General features: G+C 46.8%; 1 protein-coding gene across 7 annotated transcripts in view; it reads left to right on the top strand.

Annotated features, from left to right (window-relative positions):
* Positions 1-23744, top strand: part of LOC149366605 (PMS1 protein homolog 1-like) — a 94874-nt gene that overhangs the window by 6089 nt on the left and 65041 nt on the right. For 2 of the 7 annotated variants that reach the window (XM_089551429.1, XM_089551418.1), the window contains exons 3-4: positions 6578-6708; positions 8042-17686. The exons of 4 other annotated variants lie outside the window; for them this stretch is intronic. In XM_089551429.1, the coding sequence (XP_089407555.1) occupies positions 6618-6708; positions 8042-8376 (426 nt within the window). In that variant the 5' untranslated portion in view covers positions 6578-6617 and the 3' untranslated portion in view covers positions 8377-17686. Of the gene's footprint in view, positions 1-5073; positions 5291-6577; positions 6709-8041; positions 17687-23744 lie in introns of those variants that run through there. One more of the 7 variants, XM_089551408.1, reaches the window with a different exon arrangement.

Raw genomic sequence — 23744 nt, 5'->3', positions numbered from 1 at the left:
GCTTCCAGCAGCTTCTTTTCTGCTTTTTGGGCAGGTTGACGACCTTCGGTTCAGGTTCATCCTCATCTTCGGATGTCATGAACACTTGCCGGAGGCGGCGAAGCGCGATCATCATTATCAGACTCTGAAAGGTCCGCATCGCTCTCTTCCAGCATGGCAGCGATCTTTTCGTCGGTCAGGAATCTGGCTGTTGAGAACAAGCGAGAGAGAGCAGCGCCCATGTTGACAACTTTTGTCCACAAATGTGACACATTGTAAAAAGATGCGCTTGAAATCAGGCGTTGTGTTTTTTTGGCCGAGAAATAATTCATGACGCCTTCGGGAGTTCTAAACTTCATTACCGAATGACTGTTTTCGCAAGGAGTAAGAAAAAAGATATAATAATAGGTAAAAGCTTACCTCTTGGTCGCTGTCCGACTACTACGCTGTCCAGATACTAACCCACTCCAACTGCTCACCTGAGTTTGACCTTGTACCAGGGGCGGGAAATCGCCGGCTTGAAGACTGGTGACCTCGTCGGGTTCCCGGACTTTACAAACTTGGGCGGCCCGGACTGGGCCGCCCAAGGTGGGTGTGCCGCTTGGGTGTGCTTCTTGGGTGTGGGCTTGGGTGCCGGAGCCTTTTTGGATCAAGCCTTAGGCGTTGGGGCCTTTTTGGGTCCAGGCGTCTTCTTGTAGAAGCGGACAGGGAGATGCTCGTAACTATAGAGCATGGTCCTTCCTTCCTTCTTTATTTTCACATCAGATATACAAAACGTCTGCAAAAAACTGCTGGGCCAATAGCCGAAGCTAGTATAGGCCCAATGTACACATTTGTTATTGCACCAACAGAAGGTACCGACAGGAAACTCGGTTATAATTGATCAGTGCAAAAAGTAATAGCGAGCAACGCTCAACAGCAGACAAAAATATTAACAAACGTAACCCTCAGTCTTCGAAAAGTAGAAGCGCTTAACTGAAAACAAGAAATTGTTAGCCATTTTAATTTCAAGTGGTACACTATTCCATACTTTCGCCCCACAATATTGAATTAGGCGCTGACCCTAGGCGTTTCGGGTTACAGGGTAATTAAAATTAATATTTCTTGCATCTCTAGTGCTTCTATTAGGCAACACAAAAATATTAATTGAAAGCGGGTAAATATTTTGTATAATTTTATTTACAACCATCGCTATTCTCATTTCATATAACAAAGGAAACTGCAAAATCTGTAACCTATTGAACAAAGGAGCACTAGACTGGTAGCTGTTCGAGTATGTTATTATTTGCAGCGCTCTTTTCTGCAAGAGATAACTTGATGAATGTAAGATCTGTATGTACTAGCCCATGACTCGCAGCAGTACGTCAAATGACAGTGAAAAAGAGAAAAAAAAGGATCTTCAGCACAGATATGTCCAGCAACCCCCTTGTTCTATCGTGTGTTGCGGAAATAAACGCGCGCCGTCGAATGCTTCTCTCAGCTAAGCAGGCGCATTGTTCGAGCTCAAATTTCGCCCAGAAATGGTACTTGGTCGGCAGAATTCTTTAATACCACGTTTGTTTGGGGTACTTACTTGATTCGAACAGAATAAGTCGGAGTTTCACATCGTCTGAGGCGACAACGAAGGAAATTAAGCCGCTCTGTCAGCGATCGCACTGGTGGCGCCATCTCATTTGTTCGCCGTGAAGATTAAGCAAATGTGGGGGATGTTTGCGGGAGGTTTGAAGACTCTCTTTCACATGCTTTTTAATTGGACACAGAAAACGTAGTTCGGCAAAAAATACGCGAAATTTGCAGCCTTTCGAATGCATTTAGCAATAGATCTTTTCGAGCTTCAAGTGTCGTCTGCTTTCGTCTGTTCGCTACCGGTACGGTTTGATGTCGTACACTGCCATAGAATAAACGCTATGAGCGCTCTGACACCCTCCTGAAAGCATTTCTGCACTATGCTGTCTGTGTGGATGCCATTTGGTTCTCCTTTACTTGCAGAGGGTCGGGTAAGGAGTAGCGGTGGTGCATTAGCTCCCACCAGGCAGGATTTTGGTGGCCCTGATAAGGGCCGTTTCACGACGTGTTCTTGAGATCCTGTGCAGCTCAGACGTCAAAGTGGCCGCCGTTGGCTTGGATGCACCTCTCCAGGAGTTCTTCATAGCTTCTGAACACGTTTGCCCGCATTTCATCCGTGATCGGGTCAAACACGTCCTCAATGCGGGCCTTGAGCGCAGCGATGCTCGTCAGTGTGCTGGCGCTGTATACAAGCAATTTTATGAAGCCCCAACAAAAAAAATCGCACGGGGTGAGATCAGGTGACCTCGGAGGCCAGGGCATGTTTTCTGACCCGCGGCACATCCACTTGCGTGTGAAATTTTCATCCAGAAAACGCTGAACCTTTGAGGCGTAGTGCGCTGAGGCACCGTCGTGCTGAAAAATGCAGACCTCTTGCTGCATATGTCTTTTGTTCAGCTCAGGCAGAACATCGTTCTGCAGAGGTACGTACAGCGACAGGTAAGAGTCGGCAGTGACAGTATCACTGAAAAAAAAATGGTCCTACGACCCCTTCTCTCCAAATCCCACACCAAACTGCCACACCTGGAGAGTGAACAGGACGTGTTGTTGAAAACCTGGAATTTTCCCGGGACCACTTTCTCGTGTTTTGTCTGTTCACTGCGCCGCCAAGATGGAAAATAGATTCATCAGTGAACAGTATGAACTGCAAATGTCCAGGGTCTGCAGCAATTCTTCTCTGTTCTGCGCGACAGAACTGCAATTGTGGAGCACGCGAACTTTGAAAGGACGCAGCCCTTTCTTCCTAAGGTGTCGGCTCACTGTTGACGCTGTGGTGCCGAATAGCGAACCTGTGCGTCGGCAGGAAAGCCGTGGGTTGGAGTCGAAAGCGCCCTCAATTGCATCAGCAATAAAACTCCTGGAGCTTCCAACATCGCATCTTTTCGGTTTTGCGACAGTTGCAGTTGAGAGAAACTTGTCGACCCACCTTTTCAGAGATTCTCGATGCGACGGTCGGCGAAGGAACTCCGCAAGAAACTTCTTACGCACGAAGCGCATGGAATTGGATGTGCACATCCAAGACACGGCCATGGCCTTCTCTTTGTCAGTGTACGGTCTCATTTCTCTTTAGTAAGCTTCCGTACTTTAGGAAAGAAGGCAAGACTGAAAGCACAGACTCGGAAGCTGCAGTCGGTAGCGAGCAGACGAAAGCAGACGACACTCGAAGCTCGAAAAGATTTATTGCTAAAGGCATTGGAAAGGCTGCGAATTTCGCGCAGTTTTTGCCAAACTACGTTTTTTGTGACCAATTAAAAAGCATTTGAAAGAGAGTCTTCAAACCTCCCGCAAACATCTCCCACATTTGCTTAATCTTCACGGCGAACAAACGAGATGGCGCCACCAGTGCGATCGCTAACAGAGCGGCTTAATTTCTTTCGTCGTCGCCGCAGATGATGTGAATATCTGACTTATTCTGTTCGAATCCGGTAAGTACCCCAAGCAAACTTGGTATAAAACAATTCTGCGGACCAAATACCATTTCTGTGCGAAATTTGAGCTCGAACAATGCGCCCGTTTAGCTGGGAGAAGCGTTCTACGGCGCGCGTTTATTTCCGCAACACGCGATATATAGAATGTAGCAAGCTGAAGCAAGCCTGGAGCACAGGGTATCAATATGTTTGTGCTAATTAAGGTTCTTATCTAAGGTTACGCCGAGGTATTTAACCCAATAATTCCCAGTTCTAGAAAACGCAAGGAAAGCTGGAAAACAAGTTTTTTACCTGCATTTAGAACACAAATAGCGACACAAACACCATAAAAATATTCAAGAATAATTTTTTATTAGCAACTACAGCTTGTTGCATATATGCAACACTGGGCAATAATGAAACAGAACACACAAGGGGAGCTAAACCATAGCTGCATTTACAAGGTTTTTTTTTCCACTGCAAGAAGCCAGGCAGTGGTACAATGGTTAGAACGGGCTTGTCGGTGGTTGGATTAAGCCTGGTGGAAATGGGTAAAACAATTTCGGGCATTATTGAGGCAGAGGTACGTCTGGCACTTGGCACAAGAAATGAAGGTGTATCCCCCGTTGCATGCCTTACACCTGTTTCTGCGCTCGTTCCAAATAGGCCAATGCTCTGTTCCGTCTTTCCTCACGTCTCGGGGAATTGCACTGAAGACCTTCCTTATGACTGGAAGATTGTTCTCAGATGGTCGTCCTGGTGCCCGTTTTCTGTAAAGTACCAATCCAGTCGCGAGCTCGGAGAGAAAAGTACGCAAAGGCATTGTCCTGTTGCCTTGCTGTTGGGCATGACGTTTATGCAGAAACCATGAATTCACTGCAGCCATTTTTACAGTGTGCCAGAATATGTACATGTACCAATGCTTTGCCCGCATTGGAAAGCGATAACTGTAGCACATCTTGTCTAGAAGGTCAACGCCGCCCATTGACATATTGTACTGAGGCACAATAGCGGGGCACTCAACAGTAATGTGTGACTTTTGCTTCTTGTCCCACCTTTTTACGCTTGTTGTTGGTTCAACGCCAATACAATTGGAGACGAGCGTCACTGACCTGTTGTCGAACCACTTCACGGCAACGATGTCTCGATCGCCGCATGATGCAACGCAGAAGTCAAGTGTGCGACGGCCTTTCTTTTTCATTTCTTTTTCGTTCATCAGCTTGCACGATTGTAGTATATTCTCTCTCACAGTGCCGATGTACGAAATTTTTCTGCGCGTTAGCTCGCTTACCAGGTGAGGACCCGAAAAAAAGTGATCAGCAACAATGAGGTTGTTGTCGCGGTCAGGGAGACTTGAACATAGCTGGATCACAACTCCTGCCCCATGACCAAGTTCATAACCACCTTGATCTCCATAAAAACCCTTGCTACATGCTGGATACACGTCAAAGTCATAGCAAAGCCCGGACTCTCCTGCTCGGGCCCAAAGCTTGAGTCCCCACTTGCACTTTGGCTTATTTGGCAGGTACTGCCGTATAGGCGACCTCCCGCGGAAAGGGATCAGAACCTCATCAACACAAGACTTGTTTTCCTGCGTAATTTTCAACATGTTTTCACGCAGGTCTGAAAGCCAGGGGCGCACTTTCCAGCATTTGTCTTCCATCGTCGCTTCTGTTGCAGCATCATTGTCAACGAAGTGCAAGTGATTCGTGATTTTCTCGAATCGGTTCCGGGACATGATTTGTGCCACACGCTCATATTTGCTTCCTTGTTCCCAGTACGCACGCACTCTGTGCATGTCCACTAGGCCCATGCGGAAAGACATTCCGAGCACAGATGTGAGTTCTTCAAGTGTCATGTTCAGAGAAGTTCCATTTTTTTGCAAGTTGTACTTGTTTGTTTCTTCAACGACGTGTGTCAGCATCGTTCTAGATACAAACAAGTCAAAAAGCTGCTTTGCTGTGAGAGGCTCAGACGGAGGCAAAGGGAAATCATTTTTGAAGCAGGTTCCAGGCTGTTGAAATGATGTCTTCTTCCACGTGTAGCATTGTATCCAGGAATGGAAAGTTCATCATCTTTCTTTTTGGTAGGAACGCGATGAATGACATCGATGTCCTGAGCTTTATGATCAGCGTTTAAGTGACTCGCTATCTGAAGCATCATGTCAGGTAGCGATCCTTCAGCGGACTGCAGCACACCTTTGATTTCAATGTTGTTTCTGCGAGAATTCGACTACCTCCCGCCGGGTCTCACTTGTATTTGATGAACTGTGCTTGTATTTGTGCTTGTATTTGATGAACTGTTGAGTAACTGACACACTTTCTTTCTCCTTACTGTTGTGTGCCTTAATGTTAAAAGAACTCAGGACTAGGGTGCTCTGTCAACATTTGTTAAAAGCCTTTCATTCTAAAGCAACCAAAGGTTTATTGATGACATTGCACTGCTGAATTGAGCCACTTTGTATACTGCAACACTGTATGACAAATTTTTTCTGCACATGTACTTTATTTTCTGAGGTATACGTTGTGCTATCATGTAAATTGCACCACCCTGCTGACATCTCTTTTTACATAAATTTCAGTCACGCCTTGCAGGATGAAACTGTCATCTGAGACATCTAAGACATTATTTTTCCAAGGCTTATTTTCTAGGCCCAGAGTATGTGTACCACGAAAAGTACGGACGTGCATTGAAAGGGGCACTTGGTACTTGTATTGATTGGTCCGTTAAGAAACATCGGTGGCATACTGAATGCTAGCCATATTTCCCTCAGTCTACATGGTGGCATGTAAGCTTGTTCGCATGAAACAGCTGCAGCCAAGGTCACCATATGGCTACAATGAAGCAACGAATATAACAAACGGATTGCAGGGTCCCTTCGAGTTTGTTATAAGCAAAGTTCAGCAGCAGTAGGAACCAAAGAGAGGCCCAGGTTGCGCAATTCATGCTTGTACTTGAAAAAATTTACGAAGTGCAATGATCATACTTTGTCTTATGACACTTGCCATGCCATGACAAAAAAAAGCCATGACTTATGCACCGGTTCTCTGCTGTGACGTGAACATGTTGTGTACATATTTGTGTGCATTATTCAAAACACCTGCTAAATCTCTCTCTTGCACCAGCATTCTGGGTGGTGACCCGTTATGGAACAGACTCCTAAGCATGAAGAAGGAGTCCCGAGACACATCTGGAATCCTGTACGTGACGGATCCGCTTCTCACCTGCAATGGTTTCCACGTCAGGATCGTGGCAGGTGTGTGGAATGACCTTGGTCTCAGGATCCACGTTAGGATTACGTGAAGAGCGTTTTAAACGAGCTGGAGTGCAGTAAGTTTGCTGCAGAGCCTAGTCAGCGTAGAAGTATTGTTTCACGATTACAATGAACAAACTGATTTTTCAGAGTGTGCGCAACAGGTAGCCACACTTTCTCTTGGCACACAACTGAGGGGGGGGCCTTTTCTTGTTTGCTAGCAAACGCAGCGATTTTTAGGAGAGTGAGTAGAGCAGTGTCCTTTGACATAGTCCTGTGGACATACAGTAAAACCTCGGTAATTCAGAGTCACTGGGACTGCGAAAAATATTCACATTTAGTGAGCTTTCGAGTTAACCGAGCACAGCAAAATAAATTGGTTGCGAGAATGCGCTACCTCTTTTGGATCAACTTTCCGATTACTGGCACAGAGAAATGGCACAAACTGACATGGCGACTTTCAACCCGTTGTGTCTAGAGACACGCATTGACGCTGCTGGCGTGGGAGACACTTTGGTACCAGTGAGTCTTCTCCTCTGCAGGCATACCATGAAGTGGTTTTCTGCTGGGAGTAGCGGAGGCTGTTCTTTTTTTTGCGAATCAAACCTTCAGCATCGCTGTGCGGTGCCGAAGAGGGATTGTTCCGTCCGGTTTGCAGCTAAATCCGGATCAGGCATTCCTGCATAGCAACCCAGATCTTCAAACTAACTGGGCTGGCACAGATCACCAGTTCGAATTAGCCGGTCGAATTTACATTAGAAGTGAGAGGACTGCATAAGTTCTTAGAATTAACAAAGTTCAAATTATCGAGCTTTTACTCTATTTAGTTGCCTGTAATAGCATTTTATTCTAGGTTCCTTGCTTCGTTGTGCATTGTCGGGAAAAAAATGAGATACCATGATCCGTAGAGATTTTTTACAAATCTCTGTGTTTCTCTGTTACTTTGTAACCACTGTGATAATTTGTATAAAGCTTTGTAAAAACTTGTAAAGTTAGTATTAGTTGTTTTGCATTGCAGATTAGACGAGTTGGCTTTCTTCATGCTTACGCAGACTATTTAGGTGGCAAAGATAATCTATGAAAACTGGCGAGAGCGCATAGCTGGGTCTGTCACCCTGAGGAAGCGGCATTGGTGAGGAGCTTGCAAAACATTGTTGTACTATTGCATTTGTGGGTGAGCAATTCAACAAATGCTTTTTGAATGACCGATTAGGAAAGTTTTTGATTTGCAAGGCTGATTGTGGTTGCGACTGCAGAGCATCGTGTCCGTATGTGGCACTTCAGCGCAAGTCTTTGCGACGTACCTACTCTCGATGATGTCCGTTTTTGCTTCCAGGCTGCAAGGCTGAAATCACGCAGCTGCCCAAAGACCAAGCGCTGTCCGAACTGGTGCAAATTCTGAAGTTGGTCTCGTCGCACCAGACTCCAACTGTGGCCACTTGTCGCTTGCCAAGAACAGTGGCCGTCCTCCGAGAGGAAGCGACACGAATGGTCCGGAACATGGCACCGAAAATGTCGAGAGATGAGATAAAGGAACTCCTGGCCGAAGAGGAAGACCTGCTACAAGCGCTGTGCGTGCACAACAGGCCAGTATGCACGCAGTTCTTCGACATGAGCACAAGTGTTGGCAGCGTAACCAAGGATAGCCTCTCACAGCAGATTGTAGTTTGAAAAAAGTTGCTCAGATGGAAGACGCTTTTAAATGCGCTTAGTTCAGCAGTTATAAAGTTAAAATGAAAATAAACTTTCATGCCTTGATCCAAGAAGTGATCTGCGATTGCAACGTCAGTACTCATAGAATTTGTTCAATCCCCTAGTGGGTTTGAGCTACCCAGTCTCGTCATAAGCAGACTAATTTCTGGCTCATGACTGGTTGAGCTTGTTGCTTGTTTTCCTGCTGTGTCCGGCGAGTAGAGATCGCCCAAAGAACTTGTTTGGTTTGCTGACTGATGGCAGCACGGGTACTAAATGACCATTTTGGCACCATTTTCAATAATAAAAAAAAAACAGTCACTGTGGCATTGTGCCAGGTCAGTTCGTATGAAAAAGTGGATAACGAATTTTCACAGCCAAGGCTATGAAGCAAGTATTTTGAGCATGAAGTTTGCATCAACCTTTGTAGCCTTCAAGACCTTCAGATGTAACGGAGACAGTTTTTATCAGCAAACTGAATGTGAACGGAATGCTTGTACGCAATAGAACAATATTAGCTGCTGGAAAAGAAATACAGGCGAGGTGCGTTAACTCTGTCATGAAGCTGTCTTTGCGCCACTGAAATGAAGATCAAATGCGTTAGTACAGTGAACTCTCACTTGAGTGAACTTCAAGGGACCGAAGGAAATAGTTCACTTAACTGAAAGTTCACTAAACTGAATATTCACTAGACTAACATAAGACATGGCATACAGAGTCAAAAGTTTGAAGTGCAATTCAAGGAGCATAAGACATGGCATCCATAGTGTCAAAAGTGTGAAATTTATACATATCACCTTATACAAGGTGCATAGCAGTTAAAACGCTGCCTTTCTCACTTAAAAAATTCAGTAATTTTCTTCTGCACTTGTACATTTAAAGCACAGGAAGTAACAAAACTGTCGAAAGAGTCAATGTTTAGGCTGAACGGAGCCGATGAAAAACACACCACGTGGGTCGTTTGTGTGGACACGCGGAAGCGACGAGACTGGAAAGAAAAAAGCGACGTTCACGACTAGCCGATCGGAAAAGAACAGGCACACCACGTGGTTTGTGGTGTGACACATTGCCGCGTTGCTCCGGCGGTGCTGTAAACGTCAGCGATGTTATTTTGTTCATGGCCTCTGAGATCACTTGCACGTTTGACTGTTGATCTCGGAGGCCATGCCTACTTGCCGTTTTTCTTCCGCACCGCCGCTTTGCCCCATGGGCGCTGTAGCACGAGCGATGTTACACTGCCGCAGAAGCGGCGGTTCGATGAGGGCGGGCATCGGTTGCGCCTGCAGTGGAGGGCTCAAAACTTCGTTGAACTGATCGGAAAAATAAGCCTGGGTCCTCTGAGCGAGTTCGTTAAACTGAAATATTCACTATTCCGAAATTCGTTTAAGTGAAACATTTGTGCATAGAATCTATAAGAAAACTGCCGGGGATTTTTAAAAAGTTCGTTATTCTGAAATATTCGATAAACCGGCGTTCGTACAACTCAGAGTTTACATTCAGTCTCAGTTATCTAATGTCTTCCTGTATTGCTGTTTCCATTTCAGCTGTCTTGTTCGAGTTTAATTCGTCGCTAGAAAGAACTAGTATTTATTGATACAGGTTGTTTTAATGGTCTGCATGTCAGCTCTACCATTAGTGAACTTCTCTTGCACAATGTGTGATAGTTCAGCAATGCTTTATTTGGACCAAACACCAGAATACGCAAAATTTCACATCTCGACACTCAGTTAAGCAAGTTCCATGGACGACATCTGCATTCGTCATTTCTTTATTCGCCTACTTACACTTTGTACAGGTACAGAATGTTCAGCATTGGAATGTTGGGTCAGAAGAAACGTTTTGTCGCATAAAAAAAAATTTCAGCAATAAAATGTGCTGAAATTTGCGGAATCTTGCACGTCTCCATCCAGGCAGGCAAAACGACTGCAGAAAGTCATTTTTCAGCAAAAGATGCCTCTGCTTTTTTTTTGGTAGCTACGGTACTCCTCCGGAGAGAGTGTGTTCACTTGTTTTTCAGGCATGAGCACTTTAAAAGGCCTAAAATGTGCCGATCTGATCGCTTAACAACTCCTCATGACAAGAATGGGTTGAAATGGGCATATCATTGTACATGGGCATATCAATGTACATTGTTCAAATAATTGACTAATAAAAAATTTTGATTCTGATTCTGAAACAAGTATGACTGAGACCCTGAAAGCAGTGCTGAGTCATGACGTTGGCACATGAGGCCCAAAATTAAATTACAATCATCTGGGAGGGTGGGAATCTTTTCTGTGCTTATCTGGTAGGCTCCTGACAAATATCGGATAATTTTTAAAATTTCAACCTAACTGAATAGTAATTAGTGCCTGAAGAACACAATGCAAGTACTAAACACACACAAAAAAAGTGTCGTGCACGTCGCTGTGTGCAGGTATACAGGTATTGGACTGCTGTATTGCCTGCATAACCGGCCTCAGAATGGACAGTTGAGGCAAAACATACGATTCAGAATGAATTATAAAAAAGCTGCTGTCTTTATATTCTCATTATAGGCGTAAATTCATTCCTATCTTATTCCTATGCCCAGCCTCTACCTATGCATTACTATAACCTTGCTCACCGAGAAAGCCTATTGCGTACAAAAACAGTAAGTGATACAGTAAGTGGTTATAGTAAGTGTTGCTATGGTTGTACAGCATTAGGGTTGCTTCTGAGATTAACCTCCCGCCGGGTCTCACTTAGTTCTTTACGCAGTCGCAAAGTCTCATTCCGTTGCTCTGCCTGCTCATTCTTGACAGCTGTCAGGTCCTGCACAACATTCTGTACGTCTACACGCAAGCCTTCAAAAACCGAGTTCATATGTGTCATGGAATCCTTAACTTCTTGCAGTTCGCTGAGCGCTACCTTGTTACCAGCTGCAATGGCTCTGATGTCGGCTCTAATGAAAGTGGTTGCAGACTCAAGTTTCTGCACAAGGTCGACAGGAGTCTTCGCAAGCTCTTTTACGGTGCCAGGGGGCTTCTCGTTCAGCCCCTCACTTAGCGATCCTTCATTCATGGCAAACTACACTGTTTTGAATGCTACCCAGTTACCAATTTATACTCGTTCACACTATACCACCGTAAACAAAGTTAAATGAAAGTCTAGCAGTGGAAGGCCTTATGAACGACGCCAAACTTCGGCTCAGTTCGATCGTTGCATGGTTACAGGCAGCATGCCATATCCTAATGGTAGGTGCAACACAACTACTCCAGAACAACAATATGCAAGACAAAAAGACACTTTTCTGGCAGTAACGGCAACGCAAGCAACCTAGCTCGGGTTTTATAAATGTTAAAAAACAGCACCAACCTGTAAAATGCAGAGCAGAATTATTTGGTGTCCGTATCCTGTTGCCGCTGCTGCCAAAATGTGTCGCACTCAAAGTGCATCCGCCCCCATGATGTAGACAATAGATAACCGTTGATATAGTTGTAGCCCGTGCAGACAGATGGCGATGAATGCGAAAGGGGGCCGCCGGTCAGCGCTCGACAGTTGCGTGGTCCAGGAAAACGAGTCTTTGCACCAGGTTCGTCCAGGAAGTACACGTTGAAATGGAAGTGATGCCGCTTGAAGTCCAGGACACTCCGCCGCCTCAAAAATGTGTCTTCAAAAAGACCGCAGGCACGCCAAGCATCGCCAGTGAGGACCAGGCACGGCCACGGAAGCAGGTATACTCCTGATAAATCCGGATATCACTTCGCGGCTATGGCAGCGGACGCACGTGTTTCGCCTGCGGAGTCCACTGCAGACGTGAACCACCAGCGTGAACGCCGCAACGCGCACAGAGCATCTCAGCACTCGAAGAGTCGTTCACGTCGCCGCCCTCCGAAATCGAGGACTCGGCTGCTGGCGTGCCTTGCGCGCTTGAGAACTGTCTGAATGGGAACTGGCCCAACAAAGGGGGTCACGGCAATCTGGGTTTCTCCCAGTTTGTGCACACACGCCATGTTGGGGTCCTCGCTGAGTGTTTGCTTCACACTTTCAGACGTCTCGTCCGGAGAGACAGTACTGACACCCTTGCAGAAGTCTCCGGAGAGCTTAGGGTGGCTCCGGAATAGTAGCTTGCGGCCTCCGACTGGCAGCATGATGTCCCGGAGCAGCTTCTCCGCAGCTTCAAGTGATTGCAGTGTGCACACGAGAACATTTTGGTCTCACACTGGCTATACTGTAAGTCCCACACTTGCCGCGTCCCTAAGGATGCTGTGAATGGCAGCTCTGGCTTGACCAGGACCTAAGGTAGCTTTCAGGTTGATGGCGTCTCGTGGCTTGAGCACCACGATAATGTCTTCTTTCCCGATGCGGGGCATGTGCTATGGCTGCAGATACCTCTCGCGTCCGTTTGTGTCTCCTTGCTCTCGATATGGATGGACGGGGCTTCTCGGATTGGTCGTCGCTGCCTTCTTCGTCCTCCACTGGGTCTCTGCATCTGAGCCAGGACCAATCTTGAGTAAGCAGTCGCAGCATCATGCGTTTGCGAATGCAGGGGTCTCGGCGGCTCTGCTGCATTTCTTCTAACTTCTCCTTGGCTAAAACCAGACGCTGCTCCACGCTCATCGGCATGTTGAACACGACAGGACTCAGCTTAAAAATACCGCAAACAACAACGCAGCGCACGGAAAGTGCGACCAAGCTGGGTCGGCTCGAACACCTGTGTAACACGTTCAAATGTTTATTTCTTCACGGGTGCGAGAAGGGTACCTGGTGACGAGATTTAATCTCGGGTCCACCAATAGGTTTCCACTTCAGCAGAAAAAGCCGAACTTGTTAGGAGTGGCTTATCAGAGCAATAAGGGTGGGGTGTGGGCTAGATTGCTGCCACAAGGGCTTTTTCGGCTTGTTGCACGGGCGCGTGCGGCGCTTTCTCGCTCTGTGCATGCGCAGAGCGGCTCGCCAGCCGTTGCTGGCCAGTGTCCGCATTGGTGGCCCTGGAGACCTTCGTCTTCTTCCGTCCGCGCTATACACAAACCATGTCTTGAAGATATTCTTCTGTGGGAAGAGGCTTCTCAATTTGTGCAGTTTCCATGTTTACGATCCTTAGGGAGGTGGGATCGTATTCGGTGACCTGGCCTAGGATTGCCATAGCCAAGGAGTCCCCGAACGTGGAATAACGAAAACACAAAGAAATGTTCCAGTTAGATTTCAGTGTGGCCTTTGAACGAATATGATGCAATTGGTGCGGCTGCAGCACTGAATGCAGTGAGGTACACGAAATAGAAATGCATAATTGCTGTGAAAATTCATTAAGACTCCCGCTAAGGCCGGTAGCTAAGATGCGTTCTACCGCACACGTGCTTGCTCCCGCCGCTTCCTCATCTCCGCGAGCCTAAGCAGTGGCACTACAGTATCAGGTCATTTATGAAGGCTAGAAAATGTAAGGGGCCTGGTATGCCTCATGTAATATTCGTAAGTGATGATGAAGCGTTGTTAACAGCAGTCAGCTGTGTATCGTTTTCAAGGCCTGCTGCATATTCTCTCTAAATGCACGCTTGAGTGCTGACGCTCTGTTTCTGCACAGGTATTTGTGAACCATATGCTTGCCACTTTGAGCACTTGGATTGAGGTTCAGTGCATCTGCCTGTCACCGGAGTCTCTCCATGCGTTGAAGAACGCCGGCACCTGGTCTTCATTACGTCCATCGAAGTTTGGTTAGTGTACAACAGGCAGAGGTGGCTCGATGCCGGGGTTTGCAGCCTGTACCACCGTAATGCCGGCATGATTCGAAAAACACACCAGGCCGTCGGTGGCTTACCTAGTCCTACAGTCCTGGCGAAGGAGCATGTTGTGCATAGAGTTGACATCCGCAGTGGTGAAGTCGCAGGTCCAACTCAATAGAAAGTCCACCAGCGGTATGTACTGGAAGCCAGTGTTGCCAAAAATATTGATGGGGATGGCGGTGCGTGACCTCATTTCTGGCTGGATAGAGCAAGGCTTGAGCATCTTTGGCCAATCTTCTGGCCTGCCTGTCTTTCCGCTGTGCATCACCGTGGCCATATTAACCTCACCCAGAATGCAAGTGTTTTGCCAAACCATGAGTAGACTTGCTTAGCTTGGTCTTTCTTTCGGCTGCCACGGATGCAAATAGGGACCAGTAGGGACAGATTGCTGCATGGCTAAGGGCAAAACAGAAGTGCTTATGGGGTGCTGCCGCACTTGTTCAGCTCTGAGGTTGGAGAAGTGTGGACGTGGTGGCTTTATTAAAAAGGGAAGCAGGTGCCTGCAATGGCGCTGTAGAGTTGTTGCATGCTTTGTCTCACCGACAAAGGACCTTGGACGCTGAACAGGGTTAAGAACTGTAGCATGTGCCCAGTCTAGTCAAATCCAGACCTGTTCTCAATCTTTGAGTGAAGGCAGATTTCCGGCCCGCTGGCAACGGTTAAAGTCCTTATCCTTCTTTTGCTTGCTTGTAGGCCTCATCTGTCGTTGCCACTTCCTCCTCTTGCAGCCAGTGTGGATGAAGCTACCTCTCAGCTTTTGGAATTAGACTTTGCGATCGCCTTCCGATAAAAATGTGGGCTGGGCTAAAACCACTCGCTCGTTGTCTATTCCAGTAGCTAAGTGCCAAGTGAAGGTCCTTTGCATTGCGGTGGAGATATTTTACGGTACGGATCACCCTTTCTGCCTCCTTATTACGCAGTGCGTAATGAGGGCCACTTGTGATGTGGGGTGGCTAGAGTAATAGGAGGCATTAAAGTTTGCAAGCTTTCATGAAGACAGGGGTAGAGCAGTGTCGGGCCTTACGCGTTGCAAGGATCATTGGACAGGCAAGCAGGCTTGTAGTATGTCTATTGTCACAACCTTTGGGAATAGTAATCCACCATAATTGTGAATGTTTGGTTGTTGAGGTGGAATAAGTGTACTGTAAAGTACCGAGCAAGCACCCCCCTAAAACTGGAAGATCATTATGAAAAATTAGGGGGCGTACGCTTGCTAGGGGACGTACGCTAGGCGTATTGAAAACGGGCACGTGATGGAGTGATCCCTTGTTTGGACCGACGTTCAATCATTAAATCCAAGATCGCGGCCACCGGAGGTGAGGTGGCTGCACTTTCCTGTACTTTCGTGACAACACTGTACGGATGCGTTGTCAAAATGCAAGAGAGTTTGCAAGAACCGCACTGTGTCCAGTCATTAAATTCAAGATCGCGGCCACCGGACATGAGGGTGCTGCACTTTCCTGTACTTTCATGACTATACGAGTGTGTTATAAAAATGTAAGAGAGTTTGCAAGAACCGCAGAGCAATCCACAGTGTGACTGAATCTGATTGAACGACGATTGTGAAATGAACACGAACGAAGGCGAATGGGCGGGGGAGTAAGTGAACCGACAGTAATGTGACCATGTGGTTGGAGATGCCACTACATGCGGCTTACAATTCGTCGGCTTCGCTTTCCTATGCTCCTTTCTTCATATTCACGGAGTTCCTCGATCTTTCTGGTTCTTCAACCCCATCAAATTTTCTTTCAAAACTGCTTGACTTTGAGCTTCGCTGTATTGTCTGAATGATCTCATTGCCGCGCTCATCCCCCCTTCCCTTTCTCAGTGATAAGTGTCATGGAGATACCGAACAATGGGCGCTTGGTATGTCTATGCCATGTTTTTGAACATCTTCCGTAAATGGTACATAATCGCATGGGCACTTGCTCGATTTTTTCTAAAAATTCAAAATCTCAAGAAAAAGGCAGGGTGTGTGCGTATTCGAGCATGGGCGGATGCTCGGTATTTTACGGTCTGCCAAGAACGTTCCAGTTTTCTGGAGAGGTTGGTCGAGAGGAATGGTTGTGCTGGGTTCACTTCACTAGAGGCACACCTTTCATAGCTGGTGACGACAAGGTTTTGAATTGAAAAAACTGTATAGGCATAGCAACTTTCTTCTGCACTCATATATATCATACTGGTACAAAAATTGGTTTAGATTGCGCACTGCTGCAATGACAAAAACCTTGAAATATCAATATCTGTTTCTGTTTTGCATTAATATACAGCAGATTGATGTTCAGAGTCTGAAGCTTTAGGATGCTTACCAAGGGCCTCTATTCCGCTAAATAACATAGCACAAGGACCTTGGTGGTGACACACAAAGAAACTTGATAAAGTCCTGTGTAGTATTCGGAGGCGCTCGATTCAACTCTTCTTCCCGATTGTTATCTCTCTGTCGTCACAAGTATAGTTGGCCATTTTGAAACACTGCTTCGTGTATTGCTTGCATTCGCTCACGTCATGACCTGTTGCTACATCACACTTTCTGGTATCGTCATGGAAGGTGGTTAAACACCTCACATGCAAATTTGCAAACAGGCACTGATAAAATTTGCGATTTTTAAAGCTGTTTTTTTCGCATCAAAGGGTTTTTTTTTTATGTTAATTGATTTTTTGGACTGTTCAATTTTCTGAGTCCTGCAGAGTGAAAATATCTTGGTGTCTGTATGCATGAGAAGTGGCGCAACTTGCCGGAACAGCCCCAACCTCATTTAGCTGCTTGCTTATCACAAATGGCACTTTCAATGCTTGTGAGGAGCATATGAGATCAAACTGCTACATGTATGTGTCTCCTGGGTGGGTGTTCGGCTCGTAAGGAAATTGAGAGCAATGCCAGAGCAAACGCGCTTACCCAAGATGGCAACCACTTGGGTCTCTCAATTTCCTGGCTAACCACCTCCTTGCATGCACTGTAGGTCTTGAACTTCGTACCAACAGGGTTCGTGAGCCTTCGCTTTCTGGGCAAGGAACTACACCACTGTAGAAGTCTCAAAAGACCAATTTATTTTTGTGCACAAGCAGAAAGAAACAATGCCACTGCAGTGTGGGTCCAGAGAAGGACAGTTGGCGGCAACCTCATGCAAAGCAAGGCAGAGCTGGAAAGTATGCATTTACGTGTGCTGACGACGCAGCAGTTTTAAAGAAGGCATAACACCATGCAGATTGATTGCCCTGCCTCGTAACAGGAAAACTTAGTTACCAAACGGTGTTCGTTTGGAAGGCTTACAGACACAGACAATGCGTCAGTTCAGTTGCAAGGTTTGAACATCACTGCATTGCTCCGACTGGATGTCGAGGGGGTGGGGTAACCTCCGAAAGGCGCCCATATGAGTCTGGTTGTTTCCCAGACGCACTCAGTACTCGTCAAAGAGGGAGTGTCGTAGGCACACACGGTAAAATACCTTGGGGCTTGAAGGGCCAGCACACCTTGCACACGGGCTGTGTGGGATGTGGACTGCCTCTGTTAACAAAACAACGCTAGGTGTTAGGTTCAGAATTAGGTAGAGGAAGTCACAAATTATACATCATTGGGGGGGGGGGGGGGTTCTATTAGCTTCCAAGCCACTACTGCCACTGCTCCATTTCAAAAGGGCACTACCATCTTGTCTGCTTCGGGCACTGGCGCTTGCGCCGCACCACACGAGTGAAGCCTTGCGCATCGTCGGCGCATCGTCGGCGCATCGTGTGTCCTTGACTGCGGCCACCGCTGGTGTTGAGCTAGTCGGTGAGCACACTGTGGAGATAGTGTCCACTGCTGTCAATTCTGCGTCATGCATTAAATGCAATAAATGTCCATGGTACCTGAAAATGAGACATCAAGCATTTGCTGTGCCACACCATCTGTGTTGTTAATGTTTAGTTTTAGTTTACTTGTAGAGGGTAGGGTGTGGACCAGCGATGCTGCGCGATCTCTCGCCAGACAGGACTTGGGTGGCACTGAAAACGGCCGTGACTGCAACAGGCCATGGTGGCCGCCCGTGTATTCAACCTGATTTCGCAAGAGGCGTAGGTACTCATGCGTCTGCACCATAGTTGGCACTTCATGTAACTCTTCGTCCACCGGCTCTTTGTCCTCGTCAGGACCACGAACAGTGTCAACTATATTCGCATCCGTCGCTGGGGCAACCACAGGAGCAGCAGCGCCAGTCAACGCGAATGTCTCGAAATCTCCCTCTACCTCTTGGCCAGCAGTTTCATAAAGTCATCGTCAGTGACGCTGACCACTGCGCGGGAAAAGCCGGCGTGCACAAAGCAGTTGGCGACGTTCGAAGGTTCGTTCCATTAAAAGTTTCGCACCAAGCAAATGAATGTTGTGCCTCTTGCTGGCGTCATATGCTGTAAGCATGCGCTGCAAGAGAGCCTTGTGAACCAACTTCCGGGTAGTCTCAGTGATGCCCTGGTCCATCGGTTGCAGTATCGTCGTTGTGTTTGCAGGCAAAAATTCCACAGTGATTGCCGTCAGGTTGTTGATCCTTCTGTGGCTCGGACAGTTGTCAATTACGAAAAGCACTTGCTGATTGTTTGCGCAGAACTGTTTATTTGAAAACAGCTGCCGTCATCCATGCTTTCTTGTTGCTTCTGTAGATGCATTCCTTAGGAATTTCTGCATTTCGGAAGCACTGTGGCTTCTCTGCCTTCCCCAGTATCAACAAGGGAAGCTTGTCCTCGCCTGTTGCATTGGCAACAAAAAGCGCCGTGACATGCTTCTTGCTCTCTTTTCCTCCGGATGAGGATGTGCCAGTGGTAGGGATCGCGCAATTCGGTGGCATCTGCGCAGGCCTGGTCACAGCTGCTCCGAAGCTCAAAGTGCCGCCTGGGGAAAACACCAGTAAGCAGCTGCACCGGTCCTCCTTCTGCAGTTGGAGCCTCTTGAAGAAAAACCCTGTAGAGCCTCACCTTCGTACCCAAACGACTGACCATCCGTTCCAGTGTGACCACTGTGGAAAGGGCTTTGCAAGAAAGTATGGCATTGTGAGACACATCCGTACCCATGGCGAAAGTACATAAAAATAGCGCTAAACGACAGGACGAGATAGAGGAGTAGACAAACACGGCGCTGAACTTACAACTGAATTTATTGTCTACTCCTCTATCTCGTCCTGTCGTTTAGCGCTGTTTTTATGTACTTTCGCCATGGAACACCAACTCGCCCAATCTTCCGTTCTTATCTGTACCCACACTGGTGAGCGTCCATACAAGTGTGACCACTGTGGAACGAGTTCTGGAAGAAAGTATGGCTTTGTGAGACACATCCGTACCCACACTGGGGAGCATCCATACAAGTGTGACCACTGTGGAAAGAGTTTTGCAAGAAAGTATGGCTTTGTGAGACACATCTGTACCCACACTGGTGAGTGTCCATACAAGTGTGACCACTGTGGAAAGAGTTCTGCAAGAAAGTTTGGCTTTGTGAGGCACATCGTACCCACACTGGTGAGCATCCATACAAGTGTGACCACTGTGAAAGCAGCTTTGCTCTGAGGAGAACCCTGGTGGAGCGCCATCGTACTCACACGGGCGAGCGTCCATACAAGTGTGACCATTGTGAGAGCAGCTTTGGTGTGCGGTGAAACGTGGTAGCAAACCTGCGTACTCACACGGGTGAGCTTAAAGTTAAGGTAAATTCATGCACCACATAAAATGAACATGACCATAAACAAGTTCCTTTCAGAGCCACTAACTGAATGTGAATTGAACAGAAACATACATCTGGATCAATCACAAAGCCGATTTCGTGGAGTTTGAAGTTGAGATGACGGGCTTTCATGAAATCTAAGAACTCAAGTCAAATTTATTTTCTCTCCAAGGTGAAGAAAAGGGGCGACGGAAAAAAGCTGCGCATGCGTTGCTTGACGAAGCTCGGCCCCCTTGAATACAGTTCAGCAGCATTCAGAAAATATACAGAAAACACTCAATGCAGCAACAAGTATATTACAGGATATATATACATATATATAGATGGCAATGTCAGGGTTTTATACATGAGATGCAAAAAGCAAACGGCTAACAAAATACAATGTATGCGATACAGAACGTAGTCACTCCTTGTCCACCTATTTATTTGCACCCCGTCTGACAGCCTCAGTGCTGAGCGGGGGCCGCCGTTGCAGGACGCTGTCCAAAACGCCCTGGACATTTGTTCCTGGCTTCAGTGTTCGGGTCTAAAAAAAAAGACTGCCCTTTTACTTGCTCCTATGCTGGCACTATAAGCAAGTAGTTACAAGTGATGGCCAGGGGCGTTTCCTGAACTTTCGCAGGGTGGTATACAGTTCCATGCAGCACTGCCGAACTTGCGGTGGTACCAGCACACTCTGCGTTGTTGTGGTCGTGGTGAGGTGTGCTGCAGTGGAAGCTGATTGCCTCTCGTAACGCAGCCACGCGATGGTGTCGGCGAGGCGAGAAATTTCATCTCTCATCTCTAGCAGGGAGTTTACTGTGACGAACGGAGCATTTTCATAAACTGACACAACAGTCGGCATGTCGACAGCCACCAATTTGTCGGCGAGCTTGGCCAGCATGGTCAGGTCTGCCTCTCTTGATGCAGTGAGGCTTATCCGCTCGTTTGCGTTTGCTCATTTGCAGAAAACGCTGCTGGCGGCGTTTTCACGCTGTGGTACAAGGCACAACACAACATCCAATATCTTCAGAACAACTTCAAGTGCTTCAGAAGGTCTTTCAAAGCGCACAGGTTGCACACCAATTTTGTAGCACATTCAAAGAACCACAGTTATTTATTGATTTCACCAAATTTCATACTTCTTTCGACTTTTTCAGAGTGGATGCCGCATTATTGCACTTTCTGTGTAAAAATTCCCGCACCGCGGATTCTGAAAGGTTGGGAAACCTGGACATGACGTGGACTGAAAAAGAAGAAAACAACCACAAAGTAATTAAATGAGGCTTTCAATTTTTAACACAGTCAGATAATACCGTGGAAGCATCATTTACCTGAACAATATAAGAAGTGAATAAGACTGTACAATACTTAAACAGCCCTATGTTGGCCTGATTAGCAATGGTGCTACTGGCCTAAGATGTAAATGACCACTGTTAGCAGTGGAGTACGACTGCTAATACGGGATATTTAACACACACACTGCACAATGATGATTGCCAAACAGAACACAAGTGAAATGCCTATCCGGGTTGCAATAGACGGGGACAGGGATCAACCAAAGTTCTTCTGTTTTGAAGCACAAGAACTTGCTCCAAGCTCACCGCCACTAATACGCAGGGTACCATTTTAAAGAGTGCCCATAATAGCTCAAAAAGAACACAACTTATACGCACCAATAATATCATCCACGGTTTCCTTCTCAGGGGCCTCTTTGCTCGTCCCAGACCCGTTGAGGCCGGATTTTGCCAGTGCATCATTCCCAAATACCATAGCAGCAAGTTCTTTGGTGTATACTGAAGGCTGCGAATTCTCTAATCTCACCATTCTAATCGCTGGGATGGTGATGGAGCCACAGTGGACCTAAAACAACAAAAAAATAAAACAGCTCATTTACATGGTACTGATTGAGTCAAATGTTAGCTTCCCTGAAAAGAAATATGAAAGGGTGAAACAGTAACTTCCACTTCCTAGCCTAGCCACTAAAGCCTTCAAAGTACGTTGACTCAGAGAAATTCTTTGGTTGCTTTTCCTCCATATGAAACCTGAACATAGCTGGCTGGTACTGTCATGAATGAGACTGAAATCGTGGCATTTGCAGATGTCATCACTTTACTAGTTTCCGCGCTTTGATATGCATGAACTGTGGTTGCAGTGTTTGAACTAGCTAGCAAATTGATATACTCATGTCAGAGTGGTTTTGTGTTCTTTTAAAACTGAATGTAATGAAACCAGAGAAGCATGTTGTTTTGTTTCTTCCATGCTTGTGTTCCATGCTAGCAATACCATTGCTAGCTAACCTGTCTCCCTTTGTAATTTGCCATGTTGGGGAAAAGTATGCGAATTCACATGCCTTGAAAGTGCATCTGCGCAGAACAATTCTTTTGTTGCTTTTCCTCCTCCATATGAAACATGAACTTACCAGGCTTGGTACTGTCACGGCCGCTCAATGGAGGCGCACTTGGTGCGGCCCGCCGCGTCGCGCCTCAATGGCTGGGGAAGCGCGTATTGGGAGAAGTTCAAGTTTCCGCCGCTATTCCCCGCGGGGGCGCCACCACTCCGGGACAAGCCGCCGACGCGCAAGGAGTGCGCTGGCTGTGCTGGCGCGTGTTTTCGCTGTAACTACTCTGCATGACCGCGTGGTTCTGCTAGTTCTGCGTGCTTTTCATCGGTGCCTGTGTCAACAGCGTCCTAAGCGCATGCGAAACCATGCCACGCAACTGCTGCGTGCCGCTGTGCATCTCAAACGCAAGAAAAGATCCGAAGATCGGTTACCACGAGTTCCCGCAGAAGCAATGTCCGGAGTTGATTTGCGAGAGAGAAGACCGCAGTCACACCGAGGACCTCTGCAAAGCCTTTCTAGCAAAACTATAGTGAACTAGAATATATTCTAGTTCACTATAAGCAAAACTAATGCGACCACTGCTGACCGATTTGGTAGAAAACATCAGTCTTACGGTGGAAAAAATCATACTTGCTCATAAACCGCTTTCGAGGAAAGTTCTTCGCTTGTAAAATAGGCTTGAATTCCTTCGGTGCATCACGTGGCTTCAAAATAAAACGAAAAACATTGGCTGAGCCTGCTGGCGTCTGGTTGAACTGGCTGTCTTTTGTTGTTTCTTTTGCAACTGTTTGTGACAGCAGTATATTTACGAGGGTAATCTTAAAAGTGAGGTCTCCAAAGGGCTGCGGCCGCCGGGAAACTATATGCGTGGCTGCTCGCTATACTGCTGTGTTCATTGATCCTCGTCTTCCAAACAAGCCATGACTCAGCGCGAAAGGGACTGTCAGTTTTGGCCCGGCAACCATTTGAAATGGAGCTCCCGTTTGTCACTACAGCCAGGAGCGAAGTTCACGCAAATGGCGTTCAACCAATCGAAAATTATCGCCAGTTGACGGAAGTGTACGGAGAGTCTTGCATGGATGTTAAAAACTTCCCCAAGTGGTGTAGGAAGTTCGCAGCTGGTCGCACTTAAATTTACGACGAAGAAGGAAGCGGGAGACCGTCAATCTTTGATGAAACAGTCGCAAAGGTCGAAGAAATGATGCAGTAATAACGGAGGATCACACTTGACGAACTCTGCATTATGGTTCTTGGCGTTTCTAGAAGCACTATTCATAGGAGTTTAACAGCAAAGTTGAAATATCGGAAGGTGTGCGCAAGACAGGTTGCGCGAATGCTCACAGACGACCATCAACAACAATGCGTTGACTCCTCCTGCGAATTTCTTCCGCGTTCTGGAGATTAAATGGAGATATTTGCATTCTGTTGTTACGGGTGATGAAACCTAGACATTCCACTTCACGCCTGAGACCAAACAAGAATCACGTGAGTGGCGGCACTCATCTTCGCCCAAGCCGCGAAAATTCAAGCGAACACAGTCTGCCGGCAAAGTCATGGCAACTGTGTTTTGGGATCGAAAATGGGTATTGTTGGTAGACTTGTT

Source organism: Amblyomma mixtum, chromosome 1 (assembly GCF_055824585.1).
Source record: "Amblyomma mixtum isolate Tamu chromosome 1, ASM5582458v1, whole genome shotgun sequence".
In the NCBI taxonomy this organism is placed as follows: domain Eukaryota; kingdom Metazoa; phylum Arthropoda; class Arachnida; order Ixodida; family Ixodidae; genus Amblyomma; species Amblyomma mixtum.
Note: the sequence above shows the minus strand (reverse complement) of the source record. Positions and strands in the feature narration are given on the sequence as shown.